Here is a 22,866-nt window from a genome sequence, read left to right as displayed (position 1 = left end):
AGAATGAAAAATACTCTGGAACAGTGCTCATGCGATTATGAGTTTGATAGTTTTGATGTTTTGCATTATTCCTTAAAGTTTTCTATACTGTGCTGTAATTGTTTCTGGCCACCGTGCTGCTTTCGATTTTGTTGCTTTAGTCAGCAGCCAGGACATGGGTGCAGCAGGGCATTATTTCTTTGCAGTACAGCATATGATCAGGCACCCATTTGAACATGGTTCTTTTTTCTTTCAAATGTTTTGCACTGTGAACACCATTAGAATGGGAGTTTGCTTTTATATCTTGTTACTACAACTTCATAGCTGAATTCTTTCTTGCCACTTGGAAAGGATATTGGTGTCCCCTTCCCAGTTAGCACCTGCTTTTCAAAAGAGCAAATGCTTTTGTGGGGTGGGAACAGAGGAGATGTGGAGAAAGAGAGTTGCTGATAATCTTTGATAAGAGGAAGGAATAGGAATTGTAGGTTACTCAAACTGTTGCTTTTTCAGCTCGAATAGTTGATTTCACTTAGATATAAGTGTTCTCTTATATCTCTTTATGGTGGTTTTGATGAATGGTCTCCTGACCTATTGTCCTGAACAGCAACGAGCATTTTCCCCCATGCATGTTTAATTTCAGGAAGAAAACATTAGGAGACTGGTGTTCTGTCAGTGGTAAGGGTTCTAGCCTGAGTGTGTGCTAGTCCAGGGATGTAAGGTCATGCACTGCTAGTGCCAGTTCAGGTTCTAGTCAACAAAGCCAGGTCAATGAGAGACTGGATTCCAGTTGGGCAAGGTTTAGTAATCTTGAGGTTGGATGCCAGTGAGCATGATCAAGTAAGATGAGGCAAAGAAAGCAGAGGTTGCAGTCCTAAAACAGCAGTCACAGCAAGTAGCACCCTGGAGAGCTCCAAACAGAGTCTAGATAACTAAGACAAGACAGGCTTGAATGTTGCTCCCATATGGCTATAACCAGACTGAGTTATCGGGGAGAAGGAGTGATAATATCTTGGTGACCACAAACGTGAGCCTGAAGAACCCCTAGCAATGTTGATAATGTGGAAAATGTGTTGGAATTGCTTTATATGAAGATTGGCAGTCTTCCTTTGTGACACTCCTTATGCTCAGTAAGTTCCCTGCCTCTTGCCATAAGAAGTTTGTACTGTGGTAAGTACCGGTAGCTTTTCTTCAAAGGAGTTAAATCAAGCACTAACTATGGTTTTGAGACTGCTAATCTTTCTTTAAAATTAGATGAACATAAAAGTGTGTTTTGCATTTGTTCTATTTAATTTGCTGTACTTCAGTACTGTTAAGAGTCAGTGGGCAAAAATGATCTGGAGGATTCAGCCGCGGACATGCGCAGAAGCGATTTCTGGTGCTGCGCTGCCCATTTCCAAAATGTCTGCAGCGCCAGAAATCTCTTCTGTGCATGTCCGTGGCTGCGCAGAAGTGATTTCTGGTGCTGGCTGCCCATTTCCAAAATGTCTGCAGCGCCACCAGAAATGGCTTCTGCGCCTGTGCGGCCCATGTCCGGCCCACGGATGATAGTCCATGGGAATCCTCCGGCCTACGGGAATAAAAGGTTGCCGACGCCTGTTTTAGAATAATTGTGAAGCACTATGTAACTATTTATCTCTAGCTTTTAAGTCACCTAAATAATAATATATTGAATTGTTTGTTTATTTAAAGCATTTTTACCCTACTCTTCAGATGAAAGGCTCCCATAACAGCAGAGTTTTGATTTAGGTGGTTTCCTAAAAAAAAACCTCTTTTTGAAATATGGCAACCCTGAAATTGCTTCCTCATTTCTATAACTCTGGCTAGTTTATGAATTACTATAACAGCTTTTAGAATCCTTGCTTCAGAAAGCTCATTGTAAGTCTGTGAATGATCTTTTCTTCCAGTGAATTAGACGATGACTTGCTAGGAGAAGATTTGCTGGCTGGCAAAAAGGTAAATAAGTAAGCTGTATGCATAAATATATAAAAAAGACATTAACTTCTTTGGTTCCGCTGGTTTTCTGTTTTTGTAGAGTGTATTGGAGCACCTCTGACAGTAACCTGATTGTGTTTTTCTTCAAGCATGTTCTTGTATATGGCAGCCTGAAAAGAGTTCAACAAAACCAGGTTTCCAAGCCAGTGCTATTTCTTTCATGTATGGAATGATTGGCAGTTTTTCCTGCTTGCTTCACAAAGTGGTGTGAGGGCAGTTATGAACATAAATGTACACAGAAGATACTGCTAGAAGGACCTGTTATAAGGCCAAAGGTTGGTTATATAGAGCGGTTGCATTAAGGGGAAACTTGAAGTATGCAGTATTCTTGTTTAATAATGACAGATAGCTCTTTTTAAACTGTCACCTGAATATTTAGCAGGAGCTTGTATACCAAGTATCAACGATCTTGCCAGGCAAGTGCAAAAAAGTAGATACTTTATTACAGGATTAAAAACCATCAGATTTGCAGCTTCAGCTTTTCTGGCTCTTATAGCAGTGTCTGGAAACAGACAATCAGTTCATGTATCAACAGAAGTGACCAGAGGAGAAATGACCGCTGGGTGGAGCACAGAGAGAATAAACTCCATGGTGCACCTGTAGCAGCAAAACTGGACACCTTCATCTGCCCCACTTGCAATAAAGCGTGTCTTTCCAAGGGTTTTACTTTACCCCTGAAGGGGTAAAGTCTTCATTGTCTCCTGAGACAGATGGATGCCAAAATGTTACTAGTGCTTTGTGAAATTATGGAAATCAGAGGAGGGCTGAGAAAATTTTCCTGAGGTGGAAAGCTTGTTAAGCTCCATTTAACAGCTGTTTCCCCATTTCTGTGGGCTGGCAAAAGTAAAATGAGCATATTGACATTATTTTACGCAGAGTCGTGAATTCAGCAATTTGTGTTTTATTTGCACTGAAAAATACCAGTGTTCTCCAAAGTATGCATTGCTATACTTGATGTAGCTATTAGTCCTGTTTGATGTTAAACATGGATGCTTTTCTTTGAGACAAGGTATGTATATGTAAATCAAATGAGGAGGGAATATCCCTTATAAACAAGGTACTGTGGTTGCTGTGGCAAGTGGACACTAGCCTGTAATGCATTTTAGCCACCTTCCCAGCTTTGGAGTTGTCCAGGCACACAAACTAGCAAGTTATCTCTTTCTAGCTCCAAACCGAAGGCTTAGAGTGGAGTAGGGGGTTGTGTTTGATCTCATGCAGAGCTGCAGTGCAAGGCATAGGCAAACTCGGCCCTCCAGATGTTTTGAGACTACAATTCCCATCATCCCTGACCCTGGTCCTGTTGGCTAGGGATGATGGGAGTTGTCCCAAAACATCTGGAGGGACGAGTCTGCCTATGCCTGATCTAGCCTCTCGTTGCTTGTGATGCGGTTTGTTCATACTGCATCTTAAACCTATCGTGGTGGTTTCCCTATGATTTTCCTTGCAGCATTATTAAACAAAGCAAACAGTAGTAGATCTGTTGTCTCACTTTCTTCATCCCTGTTGCATTTTTGTTAATCTTCTACTTAATGATCAAATATTTTTTTTAGCCTGCTTTTAAAATTGTCTTTTTTGGGTTAATATAAAATTGTATATGTTGTCCTTTAAAACAAGTTGTACTAATATGCCTCTTTTTTGGTTACTTGACCTGCTTTCTGTTGGATGGAAACAAATGTTGACAACACAATTAACAAATTGGAAGGTGTTCAGAGCAGCATAACAGCTTATCCAACCTTTAGCAATTTTGCTGCTGTTCTCTGAACTCCTTCCAATTTCCACGCACTTTCTGTCTCTAGATCTTTCCCAGTTAGCCTTTCAACCAGACCTTTGGCTGATTTATATCCTATATCCTTTTAAGTGTGTTGCAGGTGTGTGTGTGTTTTTCATGTTTTTATTATGCGTTTTATGGTTTTATTTTGCATTTATACGCTGTGAACTGCCCTGAGAGCTTTGAATTAAGGGCAGTACTGTATACAAATTTTATAAATAAGCACATAAAATAACAAAATAACCTTTAGAATAGCGGCCTTTAGATGTTGAGTAAGAGAGAGCTGAACATACATAACATTTGTTAAATCCTAAGTGCTTCACTCCCCCCAATAAAACCCACTTTATTGTCCCAAGGTTACAGCTTTTAAATATTCTGTCATGTAGCATGCTGCTGTGAGAGGAGTTTTTCTGCAAGTTCAGCAGTAATTGTTGGCTTTTCCCCCAGTTTTGTTTGGTGTTTAGTTTTCATGGCACAGTTTCTGGCCTGTTGTCTTGCCAACTGAACCTTCTAGCCAGCAGTGTTGCCACAAGCTTTGGTACTACAAACTCCTACTGGTCAAGATCTCAAGTTAGAAACCCTGATATGTGATTGTGCAAAACCCAGATTCTTTTATCTTCCTTTTGTGTGGCCTCTTGTTCATTTCCATTCCACTACTCTATAAATATTTATACTCGGAGTGGCATATAACAGAGACACTGGCATGTTTTTCATAGGCAGTAGGCATTCTTCAAATGAAAGCTCTGATTCTGAGGAGTATTGTAAGATCTCATGGCTACCACTTTCAAACTACTTTATTATTTATACCAGCCTTCTTTCAAGGAGTTTAGAGTGGCGTTCACAAGTCTCTCCCTTCTGTCTTAACTTTCCTTAACAAATTGTTGTAAAGCTTAGAGATAGTGATTGGCCCAAAGATGCCTTTTGAGTTCAGTAAGCCCACAACTTACACACATCTACCTTGTGCGGATCTAACTTATGTGCCTGGTAAAAATAATAATAATGGAAAAGGGGGGTGGAAATGGGGTGGACATAGAGGAAAAACTGCTCTGACAATCCCACCCACCATCACACCTGATGTGTTTGGATTATACACAATTTTGGCTTTAGGTGCGATCCCTGGAACGTAATCCCACGTAAGTTTTTGACTTACTGTATTGTGACTGAGCTGAGATTTAAACTTTGGATTCCCTGGTTTAAATCAAACACTCTTGCCACTGCACCACACTGATTTTTTATTACATTGTCTAGCCCTAGTATTGGAAAATATGCTTTCCTTCTTCAGAGTCAGGCTGTTGCTATGAGTTTTGAAATTGCTTGTGAATGTTGATTTTTTAAATACGAATTTTCATCAGTTTTTTATGTAGCCCAAATTTAAATACAAAATTTTATACTATTTCCTTCTAACCTAATGGTCTTCAACTGGTGGGTTGGGATCCACTTGTGGGTAGCAGCCTGATTGAAGGTGGATCGCTACCACCATGCATATATATATGGTAAAAGATGTTTGGGTTAAAAGTGGGCTCTGAGTCTGAAAATACTGAAGATATCTAATCAATTGGTTCATGGGCTGTTCAGAGTAAAGCCATAGAACAGTGTTAATCATGAAAGAATGCTGCTTACTGATAATTCCTTGTAAAAAGTTCACTGCTAAGAGAGCAGCCTTCTTTGCTGTGTTCTTAAATGTTACATACTGGGTTATCTCAAGGGCAATTCTTTAAATTTAAAATTTAGACGCAGTCAGATATGTCAGATGAAGAATTGAATGATGATCTTCTACAGAGTGACAATGAAGAGGACCAACATTTCAGGTTTGTCTCTTACTACTTCAGCCCAGTAATGTAATTGGGTTTCTAGATCAGTCCCTTGAATGAGTCTTACCAGAATAGGGGTGTGCACGTGTTTCACACTGGGAAGAGAAGATATGTTACTTTTTACATTGGAAGAGTATGACAAGAAATTCACATTTGAGACTGAGTTTTAAAAGTTGAAGAAAATACAGCTGCTATATAGAGTCTGTTTTCTCAGATGCATTCAGCAGTGCTATTATGCTGATTAAAAAAGTTGGTTTCCATCTTGGAAGCCAACAGGAGTTTATTTTTAACAAGACATTCCAATTGAATAATTGGTTAACTTTTAGGCCTGCAATATATAATTGTCTAAAAATATTTAAAAATGAAAATATTTTATCAGCTAAAAAGCAGTTGTGTGGATTTGTCTGAAAATTTTGTATTTTCTTATATGAATTATAATAACAGAGTAAACTGCAATGTTCTATAGCAGTGAAAACCTCAGATGGCAAGCCCCATATTTCCTTGTGTAGATAGCAAGTCCTCTCCTTAGGTGATACCTGTGGTAACGTGCATAATTTTAAACACCTAGAGAGATACCCAGTGAAGTCAGTGTAGACTCATTGAAAATAATGAACTTAAGTCCATTGATTTTATTGGGTCTATTCTGAGTCTGGCTAACATTGGATATTGCACATTATATGATTGTTGCCTAAGAAAGGTTGTTTTTATTCATACACAAACCTAACAATTTGACTGGATTACAGTTAATCTGTAGAGTTAACTGGTAAACTAGGTTTTCTTTTAATTTGATGGAAATCCTAATAATTGCATTGGTGCATAACTTCAACATTCAGTCCCATACTCTTCTGCATTAATTTGTTCATCTCTATGTCTTTAACGTATCATAGTTTTTTGAAAGGTAGGCAAGAAAACTAGAGGATTGTTACTTCCGGACAGTTAACGGCATTTTAAGGTGGGGGAGATCCTATAGTTGGCTAAATTAAGTCATAGGCTTTTACTGCAGAATTTGTTGGTTAACTTCTTCTGAATCCTCAAATTCTAGATAAGACACTTTGAGGACACATTTAAAATAGAACTTTTACAGACGATGCAAATTCCAATTCAATGTCTATTCAAACAGCCCTACCCCTTTAAAAGCATTATTTCATTGTAAGAAATAAAATTGAATGAAAGTCCAAATTGATGTCTGGCAGCATTAATGTAGCTCAGGCTGATGAGTAGTGAGTGCTGTGATAGTGTACGGTAGTCTGGGAATTAACATGAATTGCAGCTTGCTTGGCTACCTTGTACTACTTGTCAGCCTAACCTGTTAGACCATCTGGTTGGTTTGATCCCTCTGGTCAAATAGCCTGCAGCTGATGATAAGCTGTGGTATAAGTATGCATATTATGAGTTTGTGGCATAGAGTCAAGTCAATGTGTGAGCTATGCACTTTGCTATTGAATGCAGACACTGTATGATCTAGGTGCATCCTGTACAGAATGCACATGCACACATCCTGCTGTCATACTGTGGTTAATATATTGATTTTTCATCTTTCCTATTTTTTTTTTACTCTTATCATAGCACTCAAGGTGTCACAGTTAGTCTTAATGCTACATCTGAAGTAGCTACATCTTTTGAACTCTCGAAGCATGCTAATGATCAGTCTGTTGAGCAAGATTCAGAATATGAACAAGGGGAGGATGAACTGGGCTATGGCAAATCAGAAGTGCCTGAAGAGTATTCTGGGGAATACACAGAAGAAGGGCAGTATGAAGGCCAAGAGGCTGAGCTGACAGAAGACCAAATAGAATATGGGGAAGATCAGGGAGAAGAAGAGATTTATAATGATGGAGTGCTAGATCTCGAAATCAATGAACCTCTAGATGATTTTACAGTGAGTTTCTTTCTATTGTATTATCTGAGATAACATTGCTCCACATGCCTAGGTTTTTAGACTGATTTGAAATCTGTTTACCTCCCTAGGGATGTGGGGAAAATTAGACCTATTATCACTGTCTGCCAGTTTCTTTATCTAGGCTGTGACAAAGTTTGTGTTGACAGCTTGTTTGGCTGTAGGTAATGCTCCTTTGTCATTCTGGAAGGCAGTTGAGAATCATGACCTTGAGGATTGTATCCTTAAGGAAAAAAACAGCTTTGTGTGGTGGGGAGACAGTGCCAATTGTTAGAAGTACTTAATGCAAAAGCTTTTATCCAGGCTTTAGACACGATCTGATAAAGTCCTTCGAAGGTGAAAAGATTATTGACCTGCTAAAGACATCTTTAAGGTGCTAATATTCCAAAGTGATTGATGCCCTGCTTGCTCCTTTCCACCCCTCCTCTTTTTTTTGTAACTGAGAACTGTCTAAAGCTGAATAAAGAGGTTGGAGGTTACTTCACCAAATGTCATATGCATAATTGTTTCAGTTTAAGTTGCTGAAGCGGTTGCCCAACTTGAGTTGAAAATAATATAACTACAGTATCTGTTTGTTCAAAATATTGTGTACAAAAAAATTATAAAGAAGCAACAGATTCATTGATATTTTAAACTTGCTTCATTTATTTCTTGTAAAGCATGTAGTAAAGTGTTGTGCAAGGTGGTAAAGCATCTAGTTAGTTGGGAGTTACTAGAAATTACTCTGTAGGCATATGTTATGATATTAAAGAGAAAGAAGTATACTTCTTGGCAAAACTGTTGGATTATAGTGGTGCTTACGAATGGAGTAGAGTCTTCTCTAAAATTGGAAAAGAAAAACATCTTAAGGAATTAGCGCTATTTACTGTTAATTTAGTTCATAATGTTTCATAGCTATAGTAGTAACCCTAACTTACTGTGTTGAAACCATCAGTTTGTGTTGAAATAATGAGGGCTGGTGGCACCTATGGCCCTTCAGATGTTGTTAGACTCAGCCCAGCCAGAATGGCCAATGATAAGGGATGATGGAGTTTCTAGTCCAATCTGGAGAGTCACAGGTTTCCCACTCATAGCGTATACTCTCCTAAACTAGTTGTTTGTGCAAGAGATGTTAGTACCTACAACATGGATTAGAACTTGGAGCATGCCACTTGGAGCCAGTACCAAACATAAATGTTCCCAATCTCTTCCCTCACCCTGCCCTTTAACTAACACCCTCGTCACTTCTTATTCAACCTTAATCACATCTAAGTGCTACATTGAAATCATGGTTAACATTAGTCAGTTTTCCTTGTAACCAGCTTTAAATTCTGGTTAAGAAGGAACCCTGGTTAAGACTGCTCTGACAGAACAGACAGTTGTGACCAAGAGACCCAGGCAGCTTCAGATGGAATTTGTTTCCTCCCACAAGCAGAAGCATTTTAAGATTAAAACTTTTTCATCATACAATTATTTCAGGATGAAGATTATATGCAGTCCTACAGTGAGCAGCAAGCAATTGAACAGCAAGAATATGTAGCTGAAGAAGAATTGGAGGAGGTTGCTGACACTCAGACACCTCCAAACGAGTCGGAAGAGGTACTTTTGAAGAAGTGAAATCCTAAAGGCAAAATACTGTTTAGCTAGCACATGGGATTTAAAAGTATTTCAGGAATTGTCAGTGGTTTTGTCTGGTTTGCGTATGTTCTTGGCAGTCCTCATGAATCTTTTTTGGAAAAGATAGGAGGAGAAGCTGTTCACAATGACTCTTTGTTAGCCTTGCTTTTTGAAACATGTTCTTTTGTCCAAGCTATGAGCAGCTCTGTTTGTCAGGATAGCCAACATTTCTAAGCTACAGACAGCAGTTGCCATTATCATTGAGGGCCTCAGGACATGTACACAGTGCGCCTGGAATGCTCAGCTCCTCCTCATCCGCTACTCCCACTGTTATGTGTTTCTCCTCTTCTGGCAGATCTCACAGCTACTTGTAGTTCTGCACGTGACCACTCACTGGCCAGCCCCACTTTTTCTTCTCATACATGAGTTTCCTTAGCTTGTATGTTAACATTATCTTTAGGGGTGTTGGCTTGGTATGGGTTTGTGGCAGCAGGCTAGGGTAGAGGAGGGAAAGGATGGAACACACACTTCTCCCCTGCAGACAAAACCTGGAGATTTGAGTAGTTTATGCTTTTTCTCTTCATTATTCTCTTATTAACACCTGAAGCGACTTTCAAACATGAAATAGTATGCTTTTGGCCCAAAATAAACCTGTTTGGCATTATTTTGTAGTTAAATAAGCCTAATTACAAGTAGGGCTGCACAACTGATAAGTTGTACATGGTGATAACAACTCTTGATTTGTGTTTACTTTTTCCTCTTTCGGTGGAACTGACTCATCTCTCTAGAGCCACTTATGTACAATTGTAATTTAATTTTCTTCAGGCTCTCAAAACATTGGAGAGAATTATCTGCATTGAACAGACATCACTGACCATCTGCTTGTAAAGAGGTTTAAATTTAAACTAGTGGTTCCTATTTCAGTTGAAATATTGACAAAGCAAGATTGTAGTTAGCCAGTCTTCTAAAGAGTTGTCATTAGAAAGTTCTCTTTTCCTGACCTATCTTTTCCACTTCAGAGTTGGAGGGGCCATGGAGGCAATGGGTTTTGAAGCCTTAAGCAAGGCCAAACCTTTAATAAAAATGCCATATACTATATGCCACAAGAATTCTGACACTTGACACTTCAAGAACTTTGGATGAACAGACATCTTGCCAGCAGATGGAGACAAGAAATTCAGAGTGACTTAGGGCAGCCGTCCATGAGAAGACCAATTATTACCTGAGCAATAAGTTCATTTTTGTTTGACGCATTTTATTTCCCCCTCTCTTCTGCAAGAGACTAGCTGCCACTCTTAGCTTTCTCTGCCAGTATTTGAGGCAGGGGATTATATTATCCTTTTGGATTTAAGGTTCTTCATCCTAGTTCTCAGTTTCTTTTAAACTAGGAAGTTAGAGCTTTAGCTAGATGGTTTGACAGGCAGTTAGCTTTTTTCTTCATGATCTTAAATAAAGGCTCATCACCCAAGTTAGTGTTTTCCTCAGAACCCACTGGCTCACTTGGCATTTAAAGCCCATGGTGAGTTGTATTTTCTTAAGTGTGTTTAAAGCATTTCCTGTATTACAAAATGCAGCATGCTCTACTTGTGTTACAATGGTAGAAAATAGAATAGCAAGGGCTTGAAAACTGCCTAGAAAGTAAAGTGACTGAACTTAAGGTGCTGAGGCATCTGGATGAGTCCAAATAATAGAATAATACAGCATTTAAATATGCCACTATTTTTTATCATTTTAAAATCATTTCAACTTCATATGGTGAATGAATGTACTGCATATGTAATAAGCACCCCCTCTCTTCCTGCATGTTTCTTGTTCTGTTGGGCACCCCAAGTTTGTATACAGTGCATTTATATCCCTCCCTCCATTTCTTTCAGTGGGCTAAATAGCTCCAGAGCCCCAACCTTTCTGAATTTACGAGTCCCAAGATCTAAAAGTTTTTTCGCCTGTAATATTATTTTTCCTTTATCATTTTTGAGCATGTGTTTGCCTTCAGTTTTATATGTTTATTTTTGTATTGAGAAATGTTTTTTTTTTGTTGTTGTTGTTTCTGACTATCGGTCGAATAAAGTATATTGATTGATTGGTTTTTGAGCATGTGGCAAAAAATGTCCAATAAGACATTGGATATTAGCTTGAATTTCCTAACTGTACACATGAAGTTGTATTTTTCATAACCTACAGTTGCTTTCCTTGTGGCTACGGTACATTGTACTGATGGCTTTAGGTACCTTGTGGTAAGCATAGCCACCTTGCTCCCCATCCTCATTTGTCATGCTTCCTGATGAGACTATATTAGTGTGTGAAAGTGGCTGTTCATTTGTGGGTCTTGAAGTACTCTAATCAAATAATAGTGGTGGGTGTTCACAAAGGGCTTAGAAACACCAGGCAGCTAGGATTCAATTCATGGTGTTAGCCGAATCTTCTTTTTTATAGGGTACTAAGCTTTCTTGCAGCACACCAAGAAGTAGGATCAGGATCAGCAAATATCAGCATGTGTTGTACGAACCAGAGATGGTAGCTTAAAGCAAACTAGTTAGTTATACACACTGTATTCATAAGTTGGCTTGCTTTTGAAATGACCAGAGTTGGGTTTTTAAGCAGCAATCTGTGGGCTCATATGACAGAACAAGTGAAGTTTATGTGAAAGGGAAATTGGAACATGTGGGAGGAGGAAGCATGTCAATCTCAGACTTTGCTCGGGTTAATGTCAAACACTTCACACTAAATCATGATTTAGTGCTATGTGCAAAGATAGCCACTGTAAAGTAACTTCACTCTAGCATATTGAAAACCTACCCGACCAATAATATACACTTATCCTCCTGTGCTAATAGGCAGTTATTGAAAACCTAGAGCTTCAAGAAGAAACCAAAGAAGAGTCTGATGAAGAAGAGGAAGATGACGAAGAATCTGGTCGATTACGTTTCAAAACTGAACGGAAAGAAGGAACAATCATTAGACTTTCGGATGTAACGAGAGAGCGAAGAAACATTCCAGAAACTTTGGGTAAGATTTTTGGTTAGTGGTCATGGCAGTAGAATTTAGGTGCTTTTAATTAAACAAACTAACACATTATTTGTACAGTTTAGTATAAATCTGTAAAGCATTACTCTAAAGTGACCAAAGAGAAACACAGACCAAAGTGGGTGGTAAGTTGGTCTGCAATAGAGTTTTAGTGGCAAGTAACAAAAAATATTTTCCTGACCATTTCAGTTTTGTGTTGCCTTTTAAAAAAATGCACAATGGGCCTGTTTAATTCTAATGCCAATTTAGACTTGTATGAATGAACCTGCATGAACCTTGAACCATGAGGATATCAGAAGGTAATGCTTGTAGTTTTTGAGTAGCCATGGCTCCCTATTATGCCCAAACTTATGGCTAAATGAACTGCAGTTCCTCCCAAGTTTAGTCACAAAGGGTAACTATAGTCAGTTTAAAAGTGATATTCATGTAGTCTTGTTCATGTAACAGTAGCCTATAGCTGCACATTAAGACTCAATTCTGCGTATGAAACTCTGAAATTCAAGTTTGGATATTAGGTGAAAGCACATGTCAGCTATCGTAAATCCATTACTAATCTTTCAGGATTAATTTATTCTGTTTATTGGCCATGTAACTCTGCCCCAGAGTTTGATAGCAGAGCAGTTGAAGCTTTCTTCTTATTTCCTCTATTCCCTCCCCACTTTAAACTATTTTACTTTTAGGAGGAGGTTGTGATTTCATAAAGGTTGGAAAATGCTGCATTAATTCAGAAGCTATTTTTTAAAATTCAGATTCTTCTGGAGCAAATAACTGATATTTCCAATTTCAAAAGCCCTTCTATTATCATAGATTATAAAAGTGATATGTTCAAAGCATCATGGAGTTGGAAGGGACCCCAAGGGTCATCTAGTCCCACCGCCTGCAATGAAGAGCAGTTTCTGGGTGGGCTCTAACCACCAACCTTCTGTTTAACAGCCAGATGCACTGACCCTTTGCACCAAAGGCTCCCATTATCTGCATGACAGTCATGCTTATGATTAACATTAAGTGTTACCATATTTTATTTGGTTGATAATTGTTTTTATCTGGTTGCTGCAGTAGGCACAAGGTAGGAAGGCCTAAATTATAAAAATAAAACTCTTAATAGGAAACAATACTGCAAGCAGTGTAATTTTTTTTGGAAATATGCTGTTCATTCCTTGGTATTGATTGGATGACTCTCATAATGGTGACTGAGACTGTTACTGTGTCCAAGAAACAAAGTTGTTAAAATGTCCTGTTTAAATGTCCAGGAAAAGCGAATATCTGTCTGATAAAGCCATAGGTCTCACGCCAGTTTTACATAAGTAAAAGAATATACTTTTGGTTATGTCTAGATGTGTCTCTCATTCTTAATTTGGGGACAAAAGTGTTAGCTCTAGGGTGACACACAATGTCTGCTCAGCATGGGAGCAGGTCTTTCCACCAACACACACTTTTCTAGAAGGTTTGGCTGATTAAAGATGGTTCCTGAAAGATCTCTCACATTTATGCTGTCATCATAGTGAGGTGGAACCGGCAGGATTGCTACTGAATTATTTACAGTCTCAGTGTGCCATCTTGCAAAAGTACATGCAAACAAGTCTGCTTTTGAAATGTTCTCAGCTTCAGAATCAATACAAAGGCCTTGTGTAGTTTGAGAACAGAACATGCTGGTTTATCCCATGATGCGACAACCTCAGGAGTGTGTTTTCTGTTGCATATCTCAAGGACTGCTTCTCCCCATAAGAACCAACCCAGACCCTGTGATCATCTTCTGAGGCCGTCCTTGTGTGCCCTCTCTACAAGAGTTCTGGAGATTGGCAACACAAGCGTGGGCCTTTCCTTCCCATTTGTGGAATGTTGTCACTGGGGAGGCTTACCTGGCGCCATCATTACATATTTTTAGGCGCCAGGAAAAAAATGTTTCTTTACAATCAGGCCTTTGGCTGATAAACTGTTTTGTGGCCTTTTAAATGTGTTTGTTGGAGGGGGGGTTATTGGCTTGTTTTTGTTTGATTATGTATTTATGTTTTTATGTTGTGAACTGCCCTGTGATCTTCAGGTGAAGAGCAGGATACAAATTTAATAATTGATGTACCCTTTTAAGGTGCATCACTGTCTTGGGTCTCTTACGAAAGTAACATAGGCATTTAAAGACAGTAATTGATTGGAGGGAGGCATGCAAATGGCAGCCGCTAGGAAGGAGCTCTATAGTTCACATATTCATGTCAACAGTTGTATGCATTAGTACTGCCCCCTGTATTTTTGTATTTTTACTTACTATATTTATTTTTTATACCGTCTTTCACCCAAAGACCATAGGGTGATTTACAATATAAAAACGCACAAAAAAATACCATAATAACAAACAAAACCAATACTCTGCTTCCATTTAAATAAAAATATTTAAGGTGGGATAAAGTGGTTTGCTTTTGAGGAAAGGAAATGTGCACTCACCAGGTCTCAATTAGAGGAGTTTGGTACGTGAATCAGGGATCATTGCAGATATGGTAGCCAGGGCTTGAAGTTTCAGATTCATAGGTGTTACAATACAGATTTAGAGACCAGTGTTCCATTGGGCTGAATAGCTTCAGGTTTCTAGGTTATGAACTATATGGGATTACCATATCTGGTCCTGATTTATCAAATAGTTTGATAAATTTGATTTCTCCTCTTGACCAGGCTAAACATGCCCAACTTCCTCAACCATTCCTCATCAGGCTTGGTTTCCAAACCATTGATCATCTTGGTTGCCCCTCCTCTGCGCACACCCTAGATTTAAAATGTGGCACCCAGAACTGGACTCAGTACCTCAGGTGTGGTCTGACCAAGGGAGAACAGAGTGGAATTGACACTATTTCTGTTGAAGCAGTCTAGAATAGTATTAGCTTTTTTTGCTGCTGCATCACACTGTTGATTTATTTTAAGTTTATGGTCCACTCAGAACCTTAAATGCTTTTCACATGTACTACTGGTATGCCAGGTACAGCTGTTTTTTCAGATGCCTCCCACTTTTCTTTCTTGTTGGAATTGTTGTCTGCATTTGTGCCTTCCATATTTTACCTTTAAGCAACTTCCATCCATATTTGACTCCCTTCTCTTTGAGTATTTCTGACCATGGGATCTCACCTAGTAGTCCCTTAAGCTTTTTGAAATCAACCTTCTTAAAGTCCAGAGTGGATGTCTGACTACACTCAGTTTCCTCTTGCCTTTGTATCCTGAAACCCAAGATGACATAAGCACTTCCTCCCAATAAAAGATGAAAATAAAAGATGAAAATGCATACAGCCTGTCAAAAGGCAGAGTTTGAGTTGAACTGAAAGAACCAGGATATAGACTGAAACCTGAAACTTGTGGAGTGTTTGAACATGGTTGGCCTTTCTGAGGTTTGTACCACAGCTGAAAAGGTCTTGTTCCTAATAGAAGTCTGACTCATTTGGTGTCTGTCTAAAACCAGCACCTTTAGTTAATCTCAGAAATAGGTAGGTGGATAATGTAGATAAAAATATCATTTTTCTGATTGTGGAAATGGATATGTGTGTGTATGTGTTATCGTGCTGCTATCTAGGCAGAATTCAGCTGGAAAAGGATGTTATTGCGATATTTACTAGCAGACATCAGTTGTGCCTAGAAACATCCACAATTGCAGAAGCCCTTTCACTTTCTGTCCTCTAATCTGAAAAGTAGTTGAGAGATTAGTAAATTGCTTCTTACCTGTGTGGGGCCTGTTTAGAAGGATTATTTAGTATACATAGATATATATATATATATATATATATATATATATATATATATATATATATATGTCATTTAATTGATGTATATTCACATGGTCCAGTAAACTATAGCATAAAAATGTTACAGCTAATAAAAATGAAAAGTTGAATGAAAAACGAAACAAACTGATTAGCAGTTTGCAAAGAGTTCTAAATGACGTATTTTATACAAGTCTTTCAGTTAATTTTGTATCTTACACCCAAGTTTTTCTTTGAAAAGCCATTGTCAGCTGGAGCCGTTAAAAGATCTGCAATAATTGATGTCTATTAGGGATCAACCTAATAGGACTAAAAAATGTAGTAGAACTGGCGTAATAAATATTACTTTCCTTTCAGTACTGATTGCTCTTAATAGGAATTACGGGTATAGAAATGAAACTTGGTTGTATAGCTACATTTCTTTACTTTAAAATCTAGACATAAGTTGAAAAAACACTTAAAAGAGAAATTAATATTTCAGTGGAAATTACAAACGTAATTTCCATCCTGTCACTTTTTGGTGACCTTTCGTGACAGCTTGTCTCTATTGGAGGGAAGCATTCTTACTTGCTGATTAAAGATGTCGTTTGAAACCATTTTATTACCAAGGATAGCAAAATTAATCTTGACATTTGGAGGCACTAGAAAAATAATTGCTGATTCACTGCATTAGGTGTATGTGAAAGAATTCTACAGTCAAGATTGGGTGTCTGCTGGCAAAAATATGTTAAACATTTTCCCTCATGAATGGAGCAGAGGCATCTCCTAAGTGTTGTTTTTGCAAATGAAAAGGGAAATCTCTTGGCTTGAAAGAGTTTTCAGGAGGGTAGATCATATTGTATTGCATATAAAATAGTGATTTGGGAACTATGGTCCAAAGAGTGCATGAGGGGGAGGGGGGTGTTACTGATCCTGCCCCCTACTAGTAGTAGCTACTTGCAACACTGCTATGGAGTGTTCCCTGATCCTCGGATTTTTTAAAAAGTACTTCACACAGCACATAGCTCTGGAATTCATCCCCCCCCCCAAGAAGTAGTGGTGGCCATAAACTTGGATAGCTTTAAAGGAGGATTAGACTGATTCATGGACGATACCAGCTATGACGACTGTGTTTCACCTCCACTTTTGGAGGCAGCGTGACTCTGAATGAACTCTTGAACTCGGGTCCTGCTTTCAGGCTTCCCATAGGCATCTGGTTGGTCACTGTGAGAACAGGATGCTTGATCCAACAGGCTCCTCTTAGGTTCTTATGTATGAGAGCGTATGGGCTCTGAAGTGGGAATGGCAGCTGAAAAGTCCTCATGCAGTAGATCACTTAAAGGCCTCTGGATCCCTTCTCGTTGCTCATGTGAAGGTGTACGATTTCTCAGTAATTCAACAATTTATTTCATGTTAGGTACAGAGCTTTGTCTTATACCACTTCTCATATGTGATCCAATCCAGTTAAGGTCTTCATCCGGTACTCTTCTTCAAGCTCCATCTTGCACCAGGAAGCAAAACATGGAGCAGAACCTTGGGACAGGGATGTCTGATACGCTGTTGATCAGGCATAGGCAAACTCGGCCCTCCAGATGTTTTGGGACTACAACTCCCATCATCCCTGACCACTGGTCCTGTTAGCTAGGGGTGATGGGAGTTTTAATCCCAAAACATCTGGAGGTCTGAGTTTGCCTATGCCTGCTATTGATGGATGTTTCCTCGGTTTTATAGGTACCTGCTTTCAAAGGTGTGAAATACCCCAAGTGCAGGCGAAGCTGAATATAAAGGCTTCTAATGAATGAATACCCATGGACAAACTTGTATATATCAGTTGAGAATGGCACTAGTAGGAATAAGGAGTTATTCCATCTTGTGTAAAAAAAACCCACACAGAACAAAACAAAACTGGCAGGAGGGGAGGAAGAGCCCATATTCTCCCTCCTCCCCGGATGGTTCTTTTTTTGGGTGTGTGTGTGGGGGGGGAGCTGGGTTTCACTACATCCCTGAAGCAATTGCTTCCTTGCCCGTGCTGAGATGTGTTAGCACATGTGGACTGCTCCTGAGCATTCCTCATAGAATCATAGAGGGAGCAGGAGGATCATCTAGTCCAACCCTCTGCAATGCAAGAATCTTAGCTGGCCATCTAACCTCTGTTAAAAAAAACCCAAGAAAGGAGAGTCCACAACCTTCTGAGGGAGACATTTAATCAGAATCATTTTGGGGGAGTTGGGAAGCAATGGGCAGTCCTTCTGAGATATAAAGATCTCACATTAGAGCAGGTTTTCTGTTCTGTGCCCCTACCAGTTGGGGCATCCTTATTGTCCACACCCCCACATACTATTTGGAAATAGTACAGGGTCCTACTTGCAAGTAGGACCCTGGCAGAGACACATGCCTGACTGGCATGTTCTCTCCCTCCTGCCCTAACATCACAGCGACTGATGCCAACTGACATCAGCACACTTACGGATCCACAGAGTTTGTGCAGTTGCGTAACAGAACTCAGTAGCACAGCATTTGGCTAATCTATGTTTATTTACATATAAACACACTCGGAGCACTGCAACATGGCTCCTTCTCTCTCTAGCTTCAGACAGCAAAGAGAAAGAACAAAGAACAATAGTTCCACTTCAGGAAACACAGTAACAGAAACATCCTGCCTTCGTCACTTCCCACTCTGTGGAATGAAAACATATACCATTATGTGATAGACAACAATCCCATGAATGCAAACTCGGGGAATGAATCTCTAACAGTATTGTAGTATGCCTGCGTTTCTTGGGATTGGGAAGGACATACTAAATCCAACTGTATGGATCTGAGGGCTGTGAAGCTACTGCAATTGCACACATTTCCAATTTTAGTTTGCAGGGGGTGTCATCCCCTTCTCTGTTTGTGGCCTGGCTCCCTGCAGTCTGTCTCCCCAGGCACTTTTCTAAGCTGTGCTCTGATGTTGGAAGTGAGCTTGATTGGGAGAGAAGTGCTTGATGAGGAGGTATGCTATGTAGCAAGTGCATGGGAGCTATGCACTCAACTGCACACCCTTCTTGCTCTTAAAATGGGAAAGCCTACTTTTCTGATTCTGTGGGACGGGATCAGATCAGAGTTGAGAGTGTCATTTGGAGCATTTTGTGCTCCTTTGTCAAGCTGTAAAATACAAAAGACAAAAGTAATAGAACTGCATAACAAGGTGTTGTCAGTGTGCTTGTACAGCACAGTTGTAAATACCAGATTCCTCCAGTTTGGTTGCATAAAGCAAGCTTTCACGAAGCAATTGATTGTGGTGTCAAGCCCCCTTCCTCCTACAAAAAAACGAAAGGGAAAAGCTTTCAGGTATGAGAAGTACTGAGTTGTGAGTTCCATAGCCAAACTCCATTTTTATTTACAGTATATGTATTTAACAAAATTAATATACTGCTGTGGTCTAAACCACAGAGCCTAGGGCTTGCTGATCAGGTCGGCGGTTTGAATCCCTGCGACGGGATGAGCTCCCGTTGATCGGTCCCAGCTCCTGCCAACCTAGCAGTTCGAAAGCACGTCAAAGTGCAAGTAGATAAATAGGTACCGCTACAGCGGGAAGGTAAATGGCATTTCCGTGTGCTGCTCTGGTTCGCCAGAAGCAGCTTTGTCATGCTGGAAGCATGTACGCCGGCTCCCTCGGCCAATAACACGAGATGAGCGCCACGACCCCAGAGTCGGTCACGATTGGACCTAATGGTCAGGGGTCCCTTTACCTTTACTCAATAGAAAACCTCTAAACATTTGTGTGTGTGTGTGTGTGTGTGTGTGTGTGTGTGTGTGTGTGTGTGTGTGTGTTGGAATGAGCAGTGAGAGTTTAGAAACTGAGCATTAGTATTGCCCAGGCTTTGCTTTATTTAACAGCCCAAAATATATTTCTGAATCTGTTGCCTTAAGTAACAACTTCAAAATGAAATTAAAAATTAAGCCGTGAGCTCCATTGCAGTCTGCTATGTAATGGAACCTTTATTGTGATTATAGAAAAAGGCATGCTTGAAGTAAGTTGAATTATTTTTTCCTCGAATGAAGGGAAAAGTATTTTCCTTCATTTTACTTTCTCAAATAGCACTAGCAAAGCCTTGCATTTAATTCATTTTTTTTTACATTTATATCCTGCCTTTTGTCTGTAATGGAATCCATAGAGCTATATGTGTAGTTCCCAGGTAGTTGCCCTATCCAGACACTGGCCAGACCCAGACCTTCAGCAAGGCGGTGGCTTCACTTTCCTTCGGGCCATACAAACACTTGCCAGGCAGCCATAGGCAACAAGAAATCGCAGACAGGCAAGGGAGCTCTGTTCTATCAAATCATGTCCACAGCTTGAGGCTCAGGTTTGTCCACTACCATCTATTGTGGATTAGATGTCTGACCTTTCTCCTAGCTTCTACCGAGGAACCAGAGAAATTGTTTCTCTATACAGTTGTGGAGCTCCTTTCTGCTGGAGATGTCCTGCAGACCATGTATAGGGCTACTTTCAACATCTGGGAACTAAAATGGAAGCATACTACAGTTATGCTGTGTGTGTAACACACATTTTGTGTGTTATTTAAAACTGCTTGCAGAGATTTGCATCTTAAAGCTATGCATTTGGTCACCCCACAACCCTTTTGCCTGGGAAAATGAAGAAAAGCAAATGCTTGACTTTCTGCTAAGGCAATTCTGATTGAATTTCTTGAGATTTGCTTCAACTGGAAGGGAAACCTTGTAGTGATATCTAAATCTAAAGAAATAGAGGTGGTGGTTACTGATGTTGATCCAGGAAGTTGCAGTGGGATCAATTATAAGATCCATTTCAACCATACATCCTGATGCATTTTATTTATACACATTTCCCAACCTGTTCTGGAAATCTATTGTTTCCATATTATTTAAAGCACACCTTTTATTTACAGGTAGGTAGCCGTGTTGGTCTGGGTCGAAGTAAAATAAAAAAATTCCTTCAGTAGCACCTTAAAGACCAACTAAGTTTTTATTTTGGTATAAGCTTTCGTGTGCATGCACACTTCTTCAGATACACCTTTTATTGATATGTTTAATGAAATCTGATCAGAAAATAGCTGTACAACCTCTGCTATCTATAGTATATCACATTAAGGTTATTGTGAGAGACAGGAAAAATAATAGTTTCACAGATGGATCTTGAAAGAGCAACAAACTGACATGCAAGTGCTTATACTGTATTCCAAAAAACAAATTTAGTTGCAATCTGATTTGAGTTGTTGGTGGAAATCTGCTTTAAGAAATTCAATAGCTGTAAGCCACTCTTGCAAGAATAAAATTTTTCTTGCTAAAATGCAAGGATGCATTTTTATTTGCAAATTAAAAAGATCTGGTGAAAGTAATGTATGTGCCCTATAATCGGGGTGGTGGGTGGCTATGCAATTTTGTTGTGGCTGCAGGGAAAAAAAATTATTACTTCATTAGTCCTTTTAATCCTCCTGGTAAATATCTAAAAGCGCCCCCTTCTTTCATCTGACAGAACTTTCTGCAGAAGCCAAAGCAGCGTTATTTGAATTTGAAGAGAGGGAAAGGCAAATGAAGCAGGGGCGTTATGGCTCAAGAAGAGGAGGAAGGAGAGGAGGGCCTTTAATGTGTCGTGGGATGGGAGAACAAAGAAGAGACAACAATGAAAGGGGAAGAATGAAGGATCACAGGCCTGCGTTGCTGCCAACCCAGACATCTGTTACGGTATCCAAACACAATGATTATGGTGGTCAGGGTTGGTGAATTTTAGTTATTTAAGCAAAATTATTGAAAACACTGACTGCATTAAGCTGCTTAAGGTTGATTTCAATAGTTCATTTATTGATGGGAATGCAAGCACTTTCGTTTGTGCCCACTCCTACACAAGTCCAAGCCAATGTCGGCAGAGCATATACATGAGCAATGGTTCCTCAACTGCCTCATCCTGAGGTTTCTGAGAGATCCTGTGCCCCAAATCCTCAGGGGGGGGAAGCTATTTTAGGAGTAGCCAAGGACCAATGTCAGAAACTGCTTTTAACTTTGCTGTGTTGCCAGTGAGACTCCCATGTAGTGCAGAAAGCTGCTGTAGCTTTTATATCAAGAGTTGATACGAGGCTGGGTATGTTTGCAGCAGTAGCATTTTAAGTGGGAGAACTTTCTGGTGGGAGAATATAAAGGAACTGGTAGCTACTATAATCATGATGCTGAAAGCCACCACTTTCTGAGAAGCTGCTAAGTACAGCTTGATGGCAGTGCCTTGTCTCCTGCTGGTGCCTCTCCCTCCCCACACATTGAAATATGAAGATGGGCTTCGTGAAAAATGGAGTTTCCATTAAGCTACCATCGCTCATAAGCCTGTGAATATCAAACTTCCAGGAGTTTGTGTAGTCAGTATTCTCAGGGGATGCTTCCTGTTTCCTTTAAATTTTTAAGGCGATACAATTTCGAGCAAACGTGATTTTCTGTGTTTTCTTTTTAGACACATTCAGAAAGGATATTTCGTCATCAACAGCCCATTAGGAATCTCTTCCAGCAGCAACAGCAACAGCAGCAACAGCAGCAACAGATGCAGGGGCTTTTACCCATTCCCCCTCAGCTTCATACACCACCTCCGCCTCAAGGGATGCATATGCCACCCCAGCTAGAAACACCAAGAATGCTGATGACTCCTCCTCCAGTGACATCTCAGCAGCCAAAAAACATACATATAAACCCACACTTCAAAGGAACTGTAGTAACGCCTGTACAAGGTGAGATTTTATCAGAAAGCAACACTATAAACAGCTGCTTAACTTAATTTTGTCCTGGAACAGCCCCCTACAGTTCTATAGGTACAATTCACATGTGATGATGATGATGATGATTTATATACTGCCCTGTACCCAGGGGGTCTCAGGGTGGTTCACAGAATAAAATTCTGTGATTATTCTGCATGTACTGCTGTTTTACTGCTTTCATTTATGCAGAGGTGTGCTTGTATGAAAGGGACAGGGCATTGCTGAAGTAGGGGAAAGGTGTCATATATATATATATATATATATATATATATATATATATATATATATATATATACACACACACACACACACACACACACACACACAC

The 22,866-nt window shown here is 39.7% G+C and overlaps 1 protein-coding gene across 2 annotated transcripts in view; it reads left to right on the top strand.

Moving 5' to 3' along the window:
* RBM33 (RNA binding motif protein 33) overlaps positions 1-22,866 on the top strand; it is a 94,259-nt gene that overhangs the window by 10,018 nt on the left and 61,375 nt on the right. For both annotated transcript variants that reach the window (XM_035130072.2, XM_035130073.2), the window contains exons 3-9: positions 1,884-1,932; positions 5,471-5,547; positions 7,117-7,429; positions 8,906-9,025; positions 11,878-12,049; positions 21,278-21,486; positions 22,241-22,511. In XM_035130072.2, coding sequence (XP_034985963.1) covers positions 1,884-1,932; positions 5,471-5,547; positions 7,117-7,429; positions 8,906-9,025; positions 11,878-12,049; positions 21,278-21,486; positions 22,241-22,511 — 1,211 coding nt within the window. The remainder of the gene's footprint in view (positions 1-1,883; positions 1,933-5,470; positions 5,548-7,116; positions 7,430-8,905; positions 9,026-11,877; positions 12,050-21,277; positions 21,487-22,240; positions 22,512-22,866) is intronic.

This window comes from Zootoca vivipara, chromosome 12 (genome assembly GCF_963506605.1).
Source record: "Zootoca vivipara chromosome 12, rZooViv1.1, whole genome shotgun sequence".
Taxonomy (NCBI): Eukaryota; Metazoa; Chordata; class Lepidosauria; order Squamata; family Lacertidae; genus Zootoca; species Zootoca vivipara.
The sequence above is the reverse complement of the archived record's forward strand: the minus strand, read 5'-3'. Positions and strand labels throughout refer to the sequence as shown.